Source organism: Diabrotica undecimpunctata, chromosome 7 (genome assembly GCF_040954645.1).
Source record: "Diabrotica undecimpunctata isolate CICGRU chromosome 7, icDiaUnde3, whole genome shotgun sequence".
Lineage (NCBI taxonomy): Eukaryota > Metazoa > Arthropoda > Insecta > Coleoptera > Chrysomelidae > Diabrotica > Diabrotica undecimpunctata.
In genome coordinates, this window is record NC_092809.1 from 129,471,230 (window position 1) to 129,490,978 (window position 19,749).

The window sequence follows — 19,749 nt, forward strand, 5'->3', positions numbered from 1 at the left end:
ATGCACTTACGAGCATATTTTCAAAACTGAGTTTAACATAACTTTCTTTCAGCCAAAAAAAGATCAGTGCGCGGTTTGTGAGTCATATAAAAATTCTTCTGCTGAACAGCAAGCTACTCTTGATCAAACTTATAATAAAAATATCCATAATAAAATTAGAAGCAGAAAAGAAAAAGCACAAGATGTAGCAAGTGCAAAATATGATTCTCAAGTATTGGTAGCTTGTTTTGATTTGCAGGCGATCCTTCCTACACCTTGTGGAGATGTTTCAAGCTTCTACTATAAATGCCGCCTGAACTGCTTTAACTTTACAATTTTTCAGATGGTACAAAATAGTGGTTACTGTTACTTTTGGCACGAGGCTATCGCTAACCGCGGCTGCTCAAACGAAATAGCTATGTGTGTTGTAAATAATATATAATAATATATTAATTATATTATTAATAATATTGTAATAATAATAACTCATTGTAATGATAAAGACGTTATATTTTATAGCGACAATTGTATTGGGCAAAATAAAAATAAATTTATAGTTACCATGTATCTCTATGCAATTGCAAAAATTAATATTAAATCAATCACACATCAATTTTTAACAGTGGGACATACCCAAAATGAAGGGGACGCCATGAACGCAACTATTGAGAGGCAAAAGAAGAAAATACTTAAAACAGGTCCCATTTATGTTCCTGCACAATGGCCTGTCATCATAAGGTCTGCAAAAAAAGAGGGAAATCCTTACAATGTAAAGGAAATGTCAACAGAAGACTTTTATGACTTTAAAGATCTCAATTCAAAAAATGATATCCAAATCATTAAAGTTGTCAAAAGAAATTCTGGATCTTTCTTCTATAAAACAGACTATAATGCCGATGAGATCGAAGAGGTCCATTTTAAAGCATCGACAAGGGGGCGCTCAGCAACTGTGGAAGCAGTAATCGATTTAAAAAAGGCGTACATAAAGCCACCATCGATATCCGCGAAAACCAAGCAACACCTTTTGGAACTGTGCAATAAAAACTTAATAATACCTGTTCATCACAATTTTTATAAGGACTTGGTTAATAGTAATTAAAAAAATGTTTGTACACACTTGTAATAATAATAATAAAAATATTTTTTGTAAGAACTAGTTGATTTTTTATTATGTTGCCGCCGTATCTCCTAGGTATCGTTTTAGACATGACTTTCTTCACAATGCAATATCGCCATAACTATCCAAATACAATTAACATTTTATTTTTAATAAATTGTAATAAGATCCAGCGAATAACTTTATAATTTGCTAACTAAATTGTAATTTTGAAGCCAGTCATTGTAAAAATAAATTATTTACAAGGCATAACTCGTTTGCTACAGAACGTTTTGCTCATTTCTCGAAAATATTGTATTTTGCACTTGTGGCACTATTGAACTAGGTGTGCGATATATATATATATATATATATATATATATATATATATATATATATATATATATATATATATATATATCTTTACGGAGTTTCTGGAATCATACTATCTCTTTCTTCAATCCTGACCCCCCGGAGGGAGTGCAGTGGTCACCGTGAGATAGTGTACTGTCCGTCTCCAAATATCTCCGTCTCTTTTCATTTCTTTTAACCCATGCATAGGTCTTTTGAATATTCCTGTAATTTGATCGTTCCATCTTATTGGGGATCGTCCTCGTTATCTTCGACCTTCTACCCTTCCTTGGATAATAAGCCTTAACATGTTTTCTGTGTCTGCTCTCATAACATGACCAAAGAAGCACTTCTTATTGAGCAATCCAAAGTACAAGAACGAGTAGCTGCTCTGACAGGTAAATTGATGGTATATTTATATTATAAAAAATATGTTATTGTTTTGCAAACTTAAATATATATAGATACGAAATAATCGAATAAGAGAAAAAAAGTTTATATAATAATAAATGTTTATAGGTGTCAGTTTATCCAGCGTCAAAAAAAATCGCTAGAGGGTCGTGAGGTTAAAAATGGAGAAACCCTTGGATTCTCCACACCTAATAAACGACAAAAAAATCCTCCAAAACACAGTTAGATGCATGTGTGATCAAGATATCTTACGGAGACAGATATATAATTTTTATCTTAGCGATCAACAAGTTCCCACAATTAAGAAAATTCATTAGAAATTTGTAAGCGAACTGAATTATGCAGAAAGTAGAGAAAGTATGAGAAGGGAATTTCATAAACTTGGGTTTCGCTGGAAAAAACAGTCGACAACAGAAAAATGTCGATAGAAAAACATGAAATTAGGCTGCAATGCCTGCTCATTGCATTAGCTGCAGTGGCTCCAAAATCTGAGGAAGTGGTTCGGGCTCACATCGGTCGAACTATTTAGAAGCGCCGCAAACAAGATCAGAATTGCCATGTTAATAGCCAACGTTCGCAACGGACAGGGCACTTGAAGAAGAAGAATGCCTGAGGAACATTAAGGAAGCTAGAGAAGTAAATAAATTTATAGTGTTTACTGACGAGACATATTAATATTTCAAAAAGCAATTGGTGTGACACCAATAATAATGGACCTAGAAAACCCGTATCAAAAGGGCAACGTTTAATTATTGTTGGAACAGGAAATGAAAAAGGTTTTGTTCCTGGATCTTATCTGAGGTGGAAGTCGATGTCAAAATCTGGAGTTCATATTGACATGAACTTTACAAATTTTAAAAAATGGTTGGAAAACAACTTTTAAGTAACTTGCCTCCAAATAGTGTAATAGTGTTGGATAATGACCTATACCATAATACACAGGAAGATAAATGTCAAAAATAAAAGGGAAGCAGTACATGGAAAATATTCCATGTACTGCTTCTATGTTGAAGCCTGATCTGTATAACATAATAAAATTGCATAAACCAAGGACATGATGTATTTAAACTCCCACCGTACCATCCCGATTTGAACCCCATTGAAATGGTTTTGGCAGCTTTGAAATCCTATGTGGGACCCAGAAATTTAGACTTTACATTTACGTCAATATAGCAGCTATCGGACGAATTTTTTCAAACATTTCCTGTGGAAGAATGGAAAAAAATAACTGAAAAAGTCATCGCATCTGAACGTGAGTTAATATAAAAAAACATTAATTGATGTAGTCGTGGATAATATGGTTCTCAATGTAGACGAAGGTTCAGACAGCGAAGATTTTTAATCAAATTCTGACAGCGAAAACAGCGATTTTGATGATATTTGAATAAAAACTGTTAAGTATATTTTTATAAGCTTTTACCACTACCGTTGAAAACAATTTATTTTACCTAAATAGCTTTTTATTAACTTTCTAATTTAATAGACTTTTGTTCATTTTAATAATTATGACGAATACTTCACCTAATAACATATTTTATCAATTACCTAATTTTACAGTTCAAAAACAAACCTCTAAAATAATAATCGATTAGGCAACGCCGATAAATGACCCTCTCTATCGCTTCTCTTATTCGCGGTTTCAGATAAATATGTTCGACTGTAATAATTACAATAAAGCACTCGGCTTAATTTGTAAAGAATCTATAAGCGTATTCAAAGAATTTAATTTGCGTCGCCACAACGACACCAAACACAAAAGTGAATATGATAAATTTGAATCTCATTTCAGACAAAATAAAATTAACTCTTTACAAAAATCATTAGAAGCACAACAAAACGTTTTTTAAAAATGTAACGAACATTGGCCAAAACGTCCTTACATATTTCGAAATTAATTGCTGAACATAAACCATTTACGGATGGAGAGTTTATCAAAAAATGTATTCTGGCTGCTGTTAATGAAATTTGCCTGGAAAAAAATTTGAATTTGGTTATACATAGATTTTTTATTTCTTAGAACTGAATTTGAAAACAATAGCGTGTTGGGTGTCGCGAATAGTTATACAAGAACAAAAACCGAATCATACTGATTGAGTTTTAGGTTTGAAAGACCAGACCTGAAATTATTTCTTCCTTGCGTTTTGGCTGCAACTGCCGCGAGACTATATGGCAAAAGTCGAACTGAAAGTTCAACACGAAAAATTATGCCTCCTAAAGAAATACTCTCCTTGAAAAAGTTAACCCGTTCGAGTGTTTCTCGCGACCTTTTGGTACGTTTTCGCTACAATCCAAAGAACTTTTGTGCTATTTTATAACCACCATTGAAACCCTGGGCTGACCATTATATTCCTGAAACAAAAGAATAAACCAAACAATGTATACAAAGAACACAAAAGGGTTTTGTGAATAGAAAAGGTTATGGCAGTTGTCTTAATCCCATATAAATACAATATTAACTTGAACATGTCACAAGAAAACAGTTTAAAAACTTTTTAAATGGTTATAATTCGATAAACAAAATTGAAGACTTACCTTAAAATCTGCATGAAACATTTTGTTTTGCTTGTCCTTTTTATTAACAATATCAAGTTCGTTCTTTTCAAAATCTACCACGTAACAAACTTCTTCGCTACTTCCGTTTCTCGGCAGAAATCCATTAATAGAATTGCATATAAAAAAAGTATTAAACCAAAACTGGAATAATTTCTCTTTCCTCATCATAGTTTTACTAAAAAACTCAACTTTTATATCGCCTTTAAGAGGTAGACAATAGTCCAACTTTATCGAAAAAGGAGATCCACTCTTTTTCACTTCATACCAATCATTCTTCCGTAATTTTTGAAGTTTTGGAGTGTATTTATCACCTAAAAATATTACAATTACTTGATATTATATAAAAATACAGGCCAAATACATAGTGCGTGTATTAAATAGATCAACGTTTAAAATTTAAAGTGAAGACTAAATCACGAAAAAAAAAGTTTAAAAAATTTCTAAAAGAAAATATCTTAAAAGACCTGGTTATAAATCAGAGTGCAAAGGTTTTTATTAAATATCTGGTAAATAAGTATGTCCTAAAAGTTTTGGCACAACATTCATTGGCGTTAAAATTCATAAACTTTAACAAAAACAAAATAATAATAAGTTGCCTTAGGAAACTATGAAATCTGTCAAATATTCCAAAAAGAAAACATTTCATGCAGAACCATGTATAGAACAATAGCGGCGTAAAAGCAGGAAATACGATGTCTGAGTCTCTCCAAAAGTGGAAGGACACGTGCATTTACTGCACAGAGGTCAGATAGATTGATGAGAGGAGCAAAAACCAGCTTGAAATGTCAACGAGGGTACTGACTCATTAGTAAAGATCTTCTAAGAGTACGATATCGTTGGAATGGAGCAGGAATGGTCTTAAATATCAAAGAAGATCCCTAAAAGTGCCCAAAATACTCTCAAGCACAGCTCCTTCGTATACTAAGATGCTGTCGTCAACTGAGGAGGGTACACTTCACCAATGAAACAATCATTACTTCCTCTTCTTCTTCTTCCTCTTTATAGCAATTCTGCTTGTTCATTGGCGGATTAATACCTATATGGAAGGTTGTCACTCCCTCTTTTGCTCGGTCTTCCGATGCTTCTTCTGCCGATTGGTAATTTATCTCTTGCTATTTTCACGACACGGGTCTTCCTCATTCTGTTTATGTGATTATTCCATTTTTTTCTATTTAATGTCCATTCGTTTATATACTGTACTTTACATTTTCTTCTAATATCTTCACTTCTCTTTCGATCTCTCAGCGTATTTCCTTTAATTCTTCTCAGTACTCTCATCTCTGCCGTTTCCAGTAGCCTTTGTGCTGTGACTGTGTCGGGTCTTGTTTCTGAGACATATGTCATTATTGGTCTTCTACTGGCTTTATACATCCTTGACTTCATCTCAGTGTTAATGTGTCTGTTCCGCCATATATTATTAAGGCATCCTGTCAGTCTATTTGCTTTTTATACTTGATCTCCAACTTCTTTGTCCAGGTCTCCATACTTGGACAGTGTAATTCCAATGTATTTTATTTCCATTACTTGTGCAATACTGATACCATCAATTTCTATTTTACATACATATGATGGGTTCTTTGCTGATTACTATTGTTTTAGTTTTCTGAGATGAGATTGTCATATTAAATTCTTTTGTTCTTATGTTAAATCTGTGGACCAGTCTTTGCAGACTATCTTCATCTTGGTCTATTAATATTACTGCGTCTGCGTAACAAGAGTATTTCTACTTCTTTGTTTCCCATTCTGTATCCTCTTCCTTTGTTAACGCCTTTGATGATTTCATCCATGATTAAATTGAGCATAGGACTCAATGATTATTAGCACTATAGTACCTATAGAAATAGGGCAGCTTATTCCGCTGCCTCTTTCTATAGGTTCTGTAAGTTGTCCATCTATTCTGACTTCCATTTTGTTGTTTTAGTAGACGTTTTCAATAGTTTTTATAATATTTAGGGGAACTTCTCTATTATACAGAAGATGGATTACATCTTTGTGTCTTACTCTGTCAAATGCTTTCTTTAAGTCAATCAGACATAGAAATGCTGTAGTAATTTCTATGTAATTAGATATATATATATATATATATATACTAATACTCTAGTAATTTCTCAGTAATTTGATTTATGACAAATATTGCATCTGTACACGATCTTTCAGTACAAAAGAGCTGAACCGCTCTGAACGTGAAAATAATCTTTCCTGTCATATTAGAAGCAACTATAAAATGGCTTCGATCTGGACGCAATAGCGACATCTGATAAATAAATCCGTAAACTAATTTTCGAAACCAAGTTAAGATTTCTGCTTTAATCTGTACCTTCTAAGAACTGCAAGGCAAAACAGACGTTGATAAAGATGTTATTAGAGACATGGGAAATCTAAAATTTCATTCCACAACATATCTCCTCAACTAAGCAAAAATCCTTATCACAGTATTACTTAAAACAACTATTAAATCCTTCACAGAGCGGTTGTGAATAGCCGCTCCGAAGATCTCTTTTAGGGTGAAATACCTATAAGCGGATACACAAACGCACTGTACGTGAAATCAAATCTTAACTGTCTTTTCTTTTTCTTCTGAAAAGTATATTCTAAGCTCTGGGTATCAATATTGGTCAAATTTTGTCGGCCTGCGTAATATTCCAAACTTGCTGCAGGCTCGCCCAATAGAGAATTTTTGAGCTTTACTGTACTGAGAGAAATTGATCTGAATTCCGTCCACGACCTCATGAGTAATATTCGAAGAAATTTGCGTCTGGTAGAGCAAAATGGACCACTCTACAAAATTCGACAGAACAGTTTATTTAAGTATTGAGGGGTAATTTATGATAACTAGTAAGCGTTTAAATAAATTTCTTCACTAAAAAAATCCGAGAAAGATTTTGCTAAATATTTTAGGACATACGTTACAATGTACACTTATAACTTATTTATTTGAAAAATATGTGAATGTATTTGTTTTGAATATATTATACAAATACTTACCCTCTTTCACAAGAGTTTGATGTGAAATAGTGAGAGACAGACAACCTTGTCCTCCAGTAAAATTCGGCACCGGATTAAGTATAAATTCTTTTATATACATAGAAACTGGGGTATAAAAGAGGTGTTGTTTTAATAAAGTCTCGTAGTACTGTACATATCGCACTTGACTGGGAATCGTGACTCCTTTCTTATCTTGTGTTCTAGTTTGTCCGTAATAGTTCAGAGCCGATTCGGCATTGGAAAACATTCCGCTGTGAAGGAGATAGCAACAGATCATGGTTCCGGTCCTGCCTTTACCAGCCTTACAATGCACCACAGCCACATTCTTCTTATCTATCGATAACCATTCGTGGACGTCGTTACAAAACGGTTGAATCGAATCGATTTTGGGGGGATTGTGATCGTCGAAGGGAAATATTTTGACTCTGTTATGGAATTTAATTTTGTCGTAGCTTCGTTCGGAGCAAAGGTTATAAATGTAATAGTGGTCAGGATGCTTCTTGTCGAGGAATTTTACAACGTCATCAATATGATTACGGTAAACTCCTTCTATCTTAGAGGCCGGGTAACCCATTGCAATTATATTGTCGGTGATATCTAACCTTTTGTTAAAGAAAAATATTGGTTTTGTCATAAATGGATTTTGAAAATGATAAACTTGTGTTGTAATTATAATAAACCATAAAACATATTAATCGAACTGGCATCAATAGAAAAGACTAGAAAAGACTTTTTTACACCTATGTAATGATAATGTTTTGTTTCTCTTTCCTTTTTTTTCCATTTCGAGAAGATATTGCCTATCTTATAAGATATTTCCCTAAAATTAATATATACTCCTCCATTACTATTTATCTACTTAGAAAACGACCACAGTGAGAAATTTAAGAACAAAAATCTAGTTTGACATAACAGAAAATAACCTACAACTTATTTCCTTGTTTTTTATTTACATAAAAACATTTTCAATATGTGAAAACGATTAAATAACTCTCCCTACATCTTATTGATGTAGGGGTAAAAACTATTTTTAAAGAAAAAAATCACATTAAATATAAAAAATCAGTGTAAAGTAGGGGAATTGTGCGCAGCGGGTAATCGTGTGCTGCGTTGTATTTCAAATCCCGTGAAAGATTTTACAAACTCAACCAGTACTACACCTTTCGGCCGATCTCGTCAACGGTTGACACCATTATCTTCACTCGACCATTATCACGTGGACTAAGAGATCTGATCATGAAAAATTGCACGGATTCTTCTAGTTTTTCTGCTCCAAAAATTAAGACGACTAGTCCGTAGGATTTGAACTTATTATTGATTTAAATTATGTTGTTTTCCGTATATTTTGGTGCATCTGTTGGTTTATTTGGTAAAGTAGTGTTCCGTTTATAATGAAGTTTTCTATTTAAGGCGTAAAGGAGTAATAGTGCGCAGGAGTGCGCACGATTGACCCACAACTAATGACATTGTAAAAATTAAAATTACCAATTTTAATTTCCAGATGCCATGAAACTACACTACATTCTTACATATACTAACGAAAATGCTCTGTCTGCAATCAAAAATGAGGGCAAAAAATAAGGGAAATGGGAAGAGCGTTCAACATTCCCGAATCGACTTTACGTAAAAGATTAACAGGTTTGCATACGCCACCACGTTAAGGTCGCACAGCTGTATTTTCAGACGAAGTAGAAAAATAATCAAGAGAGTATGTGTTAACGCTGACGTTAACGTTACCATGAATTCCTCCACCATTGCAGAGATTTGTGTGCTACCCACTTTCTTATAGCTATTCGTATTACTGCCTTTGCAACGCCGTAGAAGGGTTCCGGTCCAACGAATGGCATTAATGAGCCTTGCTTGGTTATTTCATCTTCTTTTTCATTGCATTTATGACCCTTGTGCCATGGTACCCAGGCTACCGTAACCTTCCTACGGTCTCCTAGTTTATTTAGGGCACCCACACAATCCCATACTAGTTTAGAATTGGCCTCTACAGAATTAAGTGCCATAAACGCTTCCTGGTTATCTGTTAAGACGGCAATTGAACGGTGCGTTCTTTTCCGCCTTTTTATTTCTTCCACGTGCACACGACCTGGGTCAACATATAGGTTTTAAGTTATACAGTAAATTAAACAGTACAATTCGTCTTTCTTTTGGAAAAGTAAACATAGAAAATCAGTTGGGTTAATGCAACGGAAGCCCGACACCACACGGCGATCCTGCCTATAAAGAATAAGAATCATCTGACCTATCAAAAAGGAAAAGAAGAGGTAAACATGGAACTCTCCTCCTAAAAATGGGGAACAATCAAAATAAGAAAAAAGAACAAATATTCATCCATCAGGCTGGCAACAGTGGAGGTAAAACGGCTCAGACTGGAACAGGAAAGGAGAAAATATCAATTCTAGAGATACTAGGAGTAACAGCGTTCGCCCTAGTTATTATCTTCGTCGCATGGATGCTATACAAAAGATGCGAGAAAGCTGCTGAGGCAGCAAATTCACCAGGAGATCTCCAAATCAACGGAACCCCGCTTAAGCTTGACACCTGGTATCCAGGAGCCATACCTTAGACTTAGAGGAACGATCATAGACAAAAGTGTACACAGAGATTGTGAGTAAAAACCAGATTTATTTGTATCATGATACAGTTTAACAATTTTTTTTCCTATAAATTTTGCCTGAAATTTGAAATCTTGAATAAGTCTAAAACTATTAATTATTCGAAAAAACTATAGAAATTTTTTTTAATATAAAGGTACCAACACTCAGTTGAGGTTGATTCCATCCCCAAGGTAAAAGCACACCTCGGCATAGGGTAGATTTTTAAGTTAAGGGTAAATAGAGGTTAATTCCCAAATTTCATCAAAATCGATGCGTTTTAATTGAAATCGGAGGTTATACCATATTATTATCGTGTTACACTGGACTACCAATCGTTTGGTAGATTAATACCGTTACTTTATTTTCCGTTACTTTTCGTAAGTTAGGTGAAGAAATAAATGAATTGTATAGAAAGTTAATTTGACAGTTGTAATATACTCCAGTCGTCACAGACGAAAATGTCACTGAACCTCTAAAAATCATATGAACAAGCTGAGTTTTGTGAATATATTAATTTTGGGACCCCAAAAAGATGTAAAAAAGTTTACCACTCCTACCTCTTAACTTACCCCTAAAACGCTACTCGTAGGAGAAATAACCGAAAAAATTGATTTACGAAGAATCCGTACGGCGTAGAGAAAAATGTTTCAAATAAAAAATGTAGCTGGGATAATTTTCAACAAAAATTAGCACTTTTTGTGTAAAACGAACCGTTCTCTCAGAAACAACGCTTCAAGCAACCGGCGATTTCGGATGTCAGGCGCGCGAAATTAATTTTAAATAAAATTTGTATCAACTCGATGGTAAAATTTCGATATTTTTTGATCAGAGTGTCCTAACGACAAAACTCAAAATGCGTTTTAAGGTTGAGGAATGCACATTTCGTATGAAGTTTCTGTATTTTGTCATAAATGCAGCCAATACGATTCTCATGAGATCAATAAAATTTATTACTTCCATTGGCCGGTCACTATGGAATTTCCATTGTTAAATCCTACTCTTCAAAACCTAGAGCATGAAATTTCAGTTTTGAGTTTTGGCAACAAATGAGAGGCATTTGAAATATGCCTAAAAATGCTGAATTAACTTTCACGTTACAAACGATCTAAAACGTTTAAAACTGCTTCTTTTCGATTACACAAGCACGTTTTTCAAAACTACACAGCTTCAGCTACAAATTCCACCCAACGTGACGTGCGATCGTTTTTAGACATATTTCAAATGCCTCATATTAGTTGCCAAAACTCAAAATCGAAAGTTCATTTTATAGGTTTTTAGATAAGACTGTAAGCGTGAGGGTTTTACGGAGAAGCCTGGGGATAGAAGTGGCAAACTTCAGAGAAAACTCACAATCGAAATTTCATGTTATACGTTTTGAAAATTAGACTCTAATAATGTAAATTCCACTAAGGCCGGTCAATGATAGTGATAAATTTTATTAATCTCATGAGAATCGTAAAAAATGGCAAAAATTGGGCAACGTTTATTTATTGAACAGATTTATAGAAACTGAATTCATTTGCGGCAAAATACAAAAATTGCATACGAAAGCTGCACTCTTCACCTTTAAAACGCATTTTAATTTTTGTCGATAGGACACTCTTATCAGAAAGATATGGAATTTTTACCGTCTAGTCAATACAAATTTTATTTAAAATTGATTTCGCGTGCGTAACTGACATTCAAAATCGTCAGTCGCTTTAAGCATTGTTTCTGAGAGAACGATTCATCCTACACAAAAAGTGCTAATAAACATTTTTGTTAAAAATTATCTCAGCTACATTTTTTATTTGAAACATTTTTTTCTACGGCGTACAGATTCTTGGTAAATCGATTTTTTTGCGTTTTTACATTACATATGCAATGCTCTAGGTAAGAGAGAGCAGAAAGAGAAACAGAATTAGGTATATAGGTATATGGTGCATCGTTTGCTGTATATAAACAACATTTGACCTGTAATAGGAGTATAGTAAATGAAGAATTGAATCAATATTTTGATGAAAATGTATGTATGAAAGGAGTTGAATGCAAAAAAAAATTTTTTACACATACTCTGCAGTAAAATTCATTGTTTATTTTGTTATTAATATATAAATACAATACAATACACTGCAACATAATTCAATATAATAATACAATACAAATTAAAATGCAACATTCATAAGTATTTAAAAATGGCAATATGCATAACTTACGCATATGTTTAATTTACCATTCTAATAATATTAATAAAAAAAAATAATAATATTAATAAATATTAAATACATTTACAAAAAGAACATTTTTTACCCGAGGAGAGAGAAAATATATCTTCTGTCTCTCTCTTACCTATATCTTACATATGTAATGATTTTGCCGATTCACTCCCATACAAATTTCTAACGTCGAACGCGCGTATAACTTCAAAAACGAAATAAGTCCCACTCAAACAACTCTTTTATGAACCTTAAAACTTGAATTACTAAATTTTTAGGTAACTGAACTAAGCATCAGTTTTATTAATAGCGTCTTGGCGCCATTTTGTAAGATACTTTTAAATGGGGCCATGGAGAAATTAATATATTATTTGAAAGCACTTGTATAAATCATTACACCTCATTCAAATTCGACGTGCAGTAAAAGTAAACAAAACCAGGCTATGCTACGTAAGACTCCATAGGCGTGCGGTTTTGCTTTCATATTTCCTATCAAATTAATAAAACAGTATGTACAATTAAAGATTTGTTTACTATGAACAACGAAGATAAAATATACAATGTTAGTATTATTTTCAAGAAAATTAAAAATTAGCTTCACTACTGTAAAATAAAAAGAAACTTATGGTTTGACAAAAATAATAAAGCAGTAATTGCAACGTTGTTTTGACACTTAAACGATCGAAATCGAAACATCAAATACACTTATTTTTTAAAGTAAATTGTGTGTTAGTTCGCCTCAAAAGAAGTAACTTATTATTATGTTTTCAGTTTTTATTTGAAAAACAATAAAACTCACGTGATCCAGATTACAAATGTTACCAGAAATTGAAATCTCATTTTATATAAATTTCGTAAATTTGAATACAGATATACCTTAACTTAAAATGTTTTCATAAACGAAAATTTTGTATTAAAAAAAAATAAGGTGCACTTGGAGAAGTGCCGCCAGAAGTAAAAACTTCTTAAATTGCGTTGAAATTATGAGTATTAATATCTAAGAGCTTCCGGTTTAAACGGGCTGCCAGTCATGAACTGAGCTCTTAATCGCACCCCATTCGTTTTTTGGAAAACGAAGTTTCAAACAAAAACCTATGCAAATGTCCGAGAAAATCATTCGTCAAAAATAAAAACATTCTACATATCTGACTAATAAATAAAACAAAAAAGTCACAGTGTAAATTAATATTTTATTCATAATCAGAGTCTGACGTGCTGCTCTCATTAACTAGGTTAATTATCAGTGGTTCAACTTGAGTCTCAATGATATTGTCAAGATCCCACATCTTTTGTTCGACTTTCTGATGAACATGCTGTATACATTTAATAATTTAATACGAAAGCAAAACCGTATGCCAAATTTTGATTTATTGACTAAGAAGGCTTCTGGCTGAGTACAAAATAAACAACTGATCAAATCCTATAACGCGATATAGAAAATGAAAGGGAAGGATATAACGAATATATTAAGATAGGAAATCATTACATATCTTAATAGATTCGTTATATCGTCCCTTTTCATTTGCTATGTCGCAAGTTAAGTTTCGATCAGTTGTTTATTTTGAACTTAGCCAGAGGCCTTCCTTAAGTCAATAAATAAAAATTTGTCTATAGTAAATTTATTTTCATTCATAGTGCCTTATGATATCTCATACATAACTATACGTTCTATATAATCAAGATCCTGTGTAGTGCCATTTTGGTAGTCGCCATGTTTTTTTCTATCTTAATATATTCGTTATATACTCCCCGTTTAATAAATATCGATAACCGAGTTGAAGAAAGCGGATATTCAAAAGTGGCTGCGATCAAAAGTTTTGACAATTCAGTTCTAAAAGTCGAGCTTTTGACTATTGTGAATAAACATAAAAAAAATACACTATTGTTAGCATATTGTAGATGACATGGGTAAAGAAAAAAGAAGGTATTCACAGGCACTCGAGGTAGATTCTGAGTAAAATATTACCTAAGTTACACTTTGAGTTTTTTGTTTTATTTATTACTCAGATATGTTGAATGTTTTTATTTTTGACAAGATTTTTCTGACCTTTGCATAGGTTTTTGCTTTGAAATTTCGTTTTCCTTAAACCAACGAATGGAGTGCCATTAAGAGCTCAGTTCACGAGTGGCAACTCCGTTTCAACCTTAAATATTACGTTAAAAACATTTTTTACACATTTAATGTAATTGTATTTTAATTCCGTGCATTACAATAACGGATTCACGTTATTATGTTGCTGGAAAACCTCATTCTAACATGTTTATTCAGTTATTTTTAGTTCTGTTATTCTTGTGAACGACTTATGCTACGATGTCTACTTCATATTTTCATATGTATTTCATAATACAGGAAAATATAGGTTTATACATCGTTAAAATCATGATGTGGGAGTGCCCCTCGTAACAATCATACTGTTGACGGTTTATTTATACTTACCGCAGCTCTATCTTGTATTTATAGTGTAGAAATGTTTAGAAAGGTTTTCGAAGCCCCGCCCATTGTAACGTCAGAGGTGAAGTAGTCCATTAATAAACACAACTGACCGTTTCCACTAAACAGACTCGAGTTTCAAAAACTCGGGACTCGAAAAACAGAACGAACTGTTTCAAAACACGCCAGTCTTTAGTAAAGTTTGTGAAAAGTTGCTATTTTGTTTTATTGGATACGAGTTTGTATTTTGTTTTGTTTTTATTTTGTCCGTTTGGTGGGAAACCGCCATTAGATATTACATTTAATTTTAAAACAATTTTTACATATTTAATTTAATTTTATTAGTTCAATGCATTACAATAACGAATTCGCATATTATGTTGTTGGAAAACCTCATTCTAACATTTATTAATTTAATTTTATTTTTGTTATTCTTCTGATCATAAAATATAAATGATAACATTTATTATAAATATAAATGAATAAATTCAAGCACTGTAATTCCCTGACGCACGCCCTTGCTAAAATATTATCACTAGAACAACAGTGGTCCAATTAAGTTATAGCAATTCTTCCGCGTACAAGGACTACTAAATGATATGGTATGCTGAGTTTCGTATACGATGTCTATTTATATAGTTTATGAGGTGGATATTATGTACGTTTATACATTGTAAATCGTGATTTGGGAGTGCTCCTCGTAATAGTCATAATGTTGATAACGTGTGTTGGTTTGTTTACTGCTACTGCATCTTTAAGATAAATTTGGTGTAGGTCCCTGGATTTTTTTGATTATTTGTGGCATCGTTTCAAAATCCCCACTAAATTGTGAAAATCTTATTAAATTAACTCTCGGTGAAAGAATAACTCTTTCTTCCCAGATGGATGTCACTAGTATCATATATATGCCAAAAATCATAATTTAAAAATAAAATCGACCTTTTTTGAAGTTTATGTCATGCATATAAACATATACATAAAAGAAATTTAAAATAACAATCATTATATTTGTCCCTTTCATATCTACGCCCATGACTAGTATATGTACTAAATATTCAATGATAAATAAAATAGTTTATAAAATTAAATAATGTATAAAATTAGCGAAACAATATTAAAACATATATTATGATTTCTCCATTCTTTGATTTTTAAAACTAAAATGACAAAAATCAGAACATAATAATTAAAAAAATAAACATTCCCTCATTGGGATCGAACTAGCGACTTCTGGTTCTAAATATCGCACCTCAACTCATTCGACCAGAAACCTTAAATAATAAGGTGGCTAATCAATGTCATTATTTGTCAAGAACATTATATCAGTTTTTTTGGGTTGTATTTTGTGTTTGTGTTTATTTATTTATTGTATTCCAAAAATGGAAAGGTTACTACGAATCATAGAAGTTCCAGGAAGAATATTTATTTGCAAAGGACTTTGGCCAAATGTATATATCTACCGAATTAATATAAAATAATAATATTAATAAATATTAAATATATTTACAAAAGGAACATTTTTATTCTCGAGAGAGAAAGAGAGAGGAAATATATCTTCTGTCTCTCTCTTACCTATATCTTACATATGTAATGGTTTTGCCAATTCACTCCCGTACAAATTTCCAACGTCGAACGCGCGTATAGAAGTATAACTTCAAAAAACCCGAACTAATACTGGATATAAAAACACAGAAACTTAGAATATTTGGACCATCTAATGAGAGGAAAACATACACATTGAAAAATATGACGCACGGAAATATCGAAGGAATCTAGGCCATAGAAGAATGTCCTGGATGAGAAACTTAAGAAAGTGACTTAGCTGCACCATAAAAGAACTGTTTAGAACAACTATAAACAAAAATAGAATAACTTCGATGATGTCCGATAACTATCGATGATGTTCGATATGAGAGGAACGCAAAAAAGAAGAAAATTACCGAATCAAGTCAAATAGTTATTTGACTAATTAAGAAAAAAAATGAGAAAGCAAATTCCTTCGAATCATTGATTAACTAAACAATTTCTAGCCAATAAACTGAAAAATAATTTGAATATTATTATGGTGTATAATATGTGACACAACATGTCGCAATAATGTTGTAAATATTGAAACTTGTTTAAAAAAAGGATACAGGTCAGATCCAGATTGAAACCATCTTTCTTATATCGATTTCTTCTTTTACTAACAAGTCCTTTGATAGGATTCGTAATATTCATATTAGAAAAAGATGTTGCCATTACACTGTCAATGGTCTGCTCGTTTTTGCTTTCGGAAAAAGCGGTTTCGGATGCTTGTTGGACTAAATACGTTTTGATACCATGTTCTGCAACAAAAAATACATTATATTAGCTTTAACAAAAAAATTTCAGTTCGAAACAGTTCTTTTCAGAATCTTTTCAGTTCTCGAAAAAAAAAAAGCGAAAAATAAGTCATTGAACTGATTGTTCTATATTATTTATATACAAAATGTGCTTGTCCTCACTTGTTTCAAAGCACAACTTGGCGTCACCTACTAGTACAAACACTGTATAAATCAGATAAAATAAACAGCAAATATATCAGAACCAGATAAATAGGTCTGAGACACACAACGACATCCAACTTTTGAGAAAAACATCCTCAAGTTACCTTTTTACGCTGAACTAGAAGTGTATGAAGCATTAAAAATTAAATTCAAGAAGGTTTTGGAACAAAAAAAAAACAGAACGGACACTTTAACTGACTTAGTTGAAGATATATCAAAAGAGATATCTTAAATCTAATCTTATCAAAAGATATATCGTAAATGAACATGAACAGAGATAATGAGTGCAGAAATCATTATATTGATACAAGGGTTGTTGCTTTCATTTCGGGATAAAAGAAAACAAAAATATTTAAATTAACTGGTAGATTCTATACATTTTGTGTGCGATTAAATTGTCAACATTTTCTAGTGGAATCGTATCCACATGTCCAGTTATCAACCATTGATTGGTGTGTGATTTCCGGATTGTTCCAACTTTTTTCTCCATAAATAATGTCGTATTGATGTCACTGAGTTGAATGGTTTAAGAGCTTATTTTTAATCTACACTTAAATTGTCAAACACGAAAATAATTTTAAAAAACCTTGCAAACCTTACACCTCCAAGAAACTCACCACAAGACTACTTCGATCAAATTTAAGTCCTTAATACAAGTTGGCTTCTTGCCTACGGTTTGAGTAAATCTGTGCACTTGCTTGTGATAACGGTTACTGTTTTTAATTTCGCTGATCCAAAATTTTACTTAGGGATATGCCATGTTCAGTAGCAACATAGCAAGTTTTTACAATAACATCAACGCATCCTACGTGTAGGCACAGTAAGTAACGCAGTCTGTGCTTGCAGAAAAATTTTAAAGCTTACACATATGTACTTATTTGTTGCATTAAGTATAAATAAATAAATGCTTCACTAATTTTCTATTCTCTTAAGTTAAGAACAGATGTGTAAAAACACATAAAAACGGCTTCTTAATATATACCATTGAAAAGGCTCATACCGCTCAAGAAGGAATTAAGGAAACAACAAAAGACGCAAAACCGATTGCAAAAACCATTCTACTAGGAAGCCGGGGCAAAATTAGCACCGGGGCATGATGAACAATTCCTTAAATTTAGAAAATTTCCAATGCAGTTTGGCAACACCTCTCTAGCATAATGTAAAAGGCGCGTGCCCGTAACAGGCAACTCAGTTTAGACGAATCAACCGTTCGCTGCGGTCGTTATTTGTAATAGATATCTCTTTGTACACGTGATATAATTTTGTATGATATTGTTTAGTATACTACGGCAATCAGTGATTAGTTTTTAAAATTGTTACAGCTCTACGATCAAAAGGTGAGTTTAGTTATTACATTAATATAACTTAAATCAAAAGAATTGTTGTGGTTTCTTTTAAGGAGGCAAAAATAGTTAAATTTGAAGCGTGGGGCATAATGAGCAATAATAGGGTGCCCATAATGCCCCTGTCCGTATTGCCCCTGTCCGTATTGCCCCTCGTTATCAAGCTGTTAGATACACTCTTAAACCAACGTTTGTTTCTATTTCAGTTAAGCAAATATGGTGCGTAATTATATAAAACAGACCAACAGACAATCTTGGACAGAGAATGGAATGGCACAAGTAATTGATGCTGTTATAAATCGAAACATGGCGTGTCAAACTGCTGCTACAAATTATGCTGTTCCTCGTGCTACTTTACAACGTCGCATACGTAAATACCAAGCCAATCAAGACATGTCTTGGGCCGTTAAAAAAGGCATGGGATTCTTCAAACCGGTATTTACACCAGAGCAGGAATTGGAGTTGGTTGGCTATATTCAAGATATGGAAAATCGCCTTTTTGGGCTTACATCAAGAGTCCTTCGAAAAGTTGCATATCAGTTAGCAGAACGAAACGAAATTTCCCATAACTTTAATCATACCACCAAAATGGCGGGAGAAGATTGGTTGTCTGCTTTCCTTAAAAGGCATGATCTTCTATCTTTGAGAAAACCAGAGGCAACTTCTGCAGCACGCGCTATGGGGTTTAACAAAATTTCAGTAAATAGGTTCTTTGAACTTCTAACTACGACTATTGAGAAATACCAGATAACGGCAGATCGATTATTTAATGTTGATGAGACTGGCATAACCACTGTTGCCAAAAGTCTCAATAAAATTATCGCAACCAAAGGGAAAAAGCAAGTTGGGTCTTTGTCGTCCGCAGAGAGAGGGAAGATGCTTACTGTGGAAATATGTATGGGTGCAGATGGTTCATTCATGCCTCCACTTTTTATTTTTCCAAGGAAACGAATGAAGCTGGAACTGTTAGATGGCGCACCACCAGGGTCTTGGGCTGAGTGTAATGATTCAGGCTGGATGCAAGGTGATTTGTTTGTTAAATGGTTTAAAAAATTCGTAGCATGGTCAAAAGCTTCAAAAGAAAATATTGTGTTGTTATTGTTAGATGGCCATTTTACGCACACAAAAAATTTAAAACTTATTGACCTTGCAAGACAGCATGGTGTAGTTCTGTTGTGTTTTCCACCTCATTGTACCCATAAACTCCAGCCACTAGATGTAAGCTTCATGAAACCATTAAGTGTCTATTACGCTGACGAAATAAAAAATTG

At 33.0% G+C, this 19,749-nt stretch overlaps 1 protein-coding gene across 2 annotated transcripts in view; it reads right to left on the reverse strand.

The window, feature by feature from the left end:
• The window catches only part of LOC140445823 (phosphatidylinositol 3,4,5-trisphosphate 3-phosphatase and dual-specificity protein phosphatase PTEN-like), a 61,397-nt gene that overhangs the window by 15,857 nt on the left and 25,791 nt on the right, over nucleotides 1–19,749 (reverse strand). For both annotated transcript variants that reach the window (XM_072538183.1, XM_072538184.1), the window contains exons 2-4: nucleotides 16,743–16,934; nucleotides 7,376–7,972; nucleotides 4,370–4,701 (exon numbers count right to left, since the gene is read on the reverse strand). In XM_072538183.1, coding sequence (XP_072394284.1) covers nucleotides 4,370–4,701; nucleotides 7,376–7,972; nucleotides 16,743–16,934 — 1,121 coding nt within the window. The remainder of the gene's footprint in view (nucleotides 1–4,369; nucleotides 4,702–7,375; nucleotides 7,973–16,742; nucleotides 16,935–19,749) is intronic.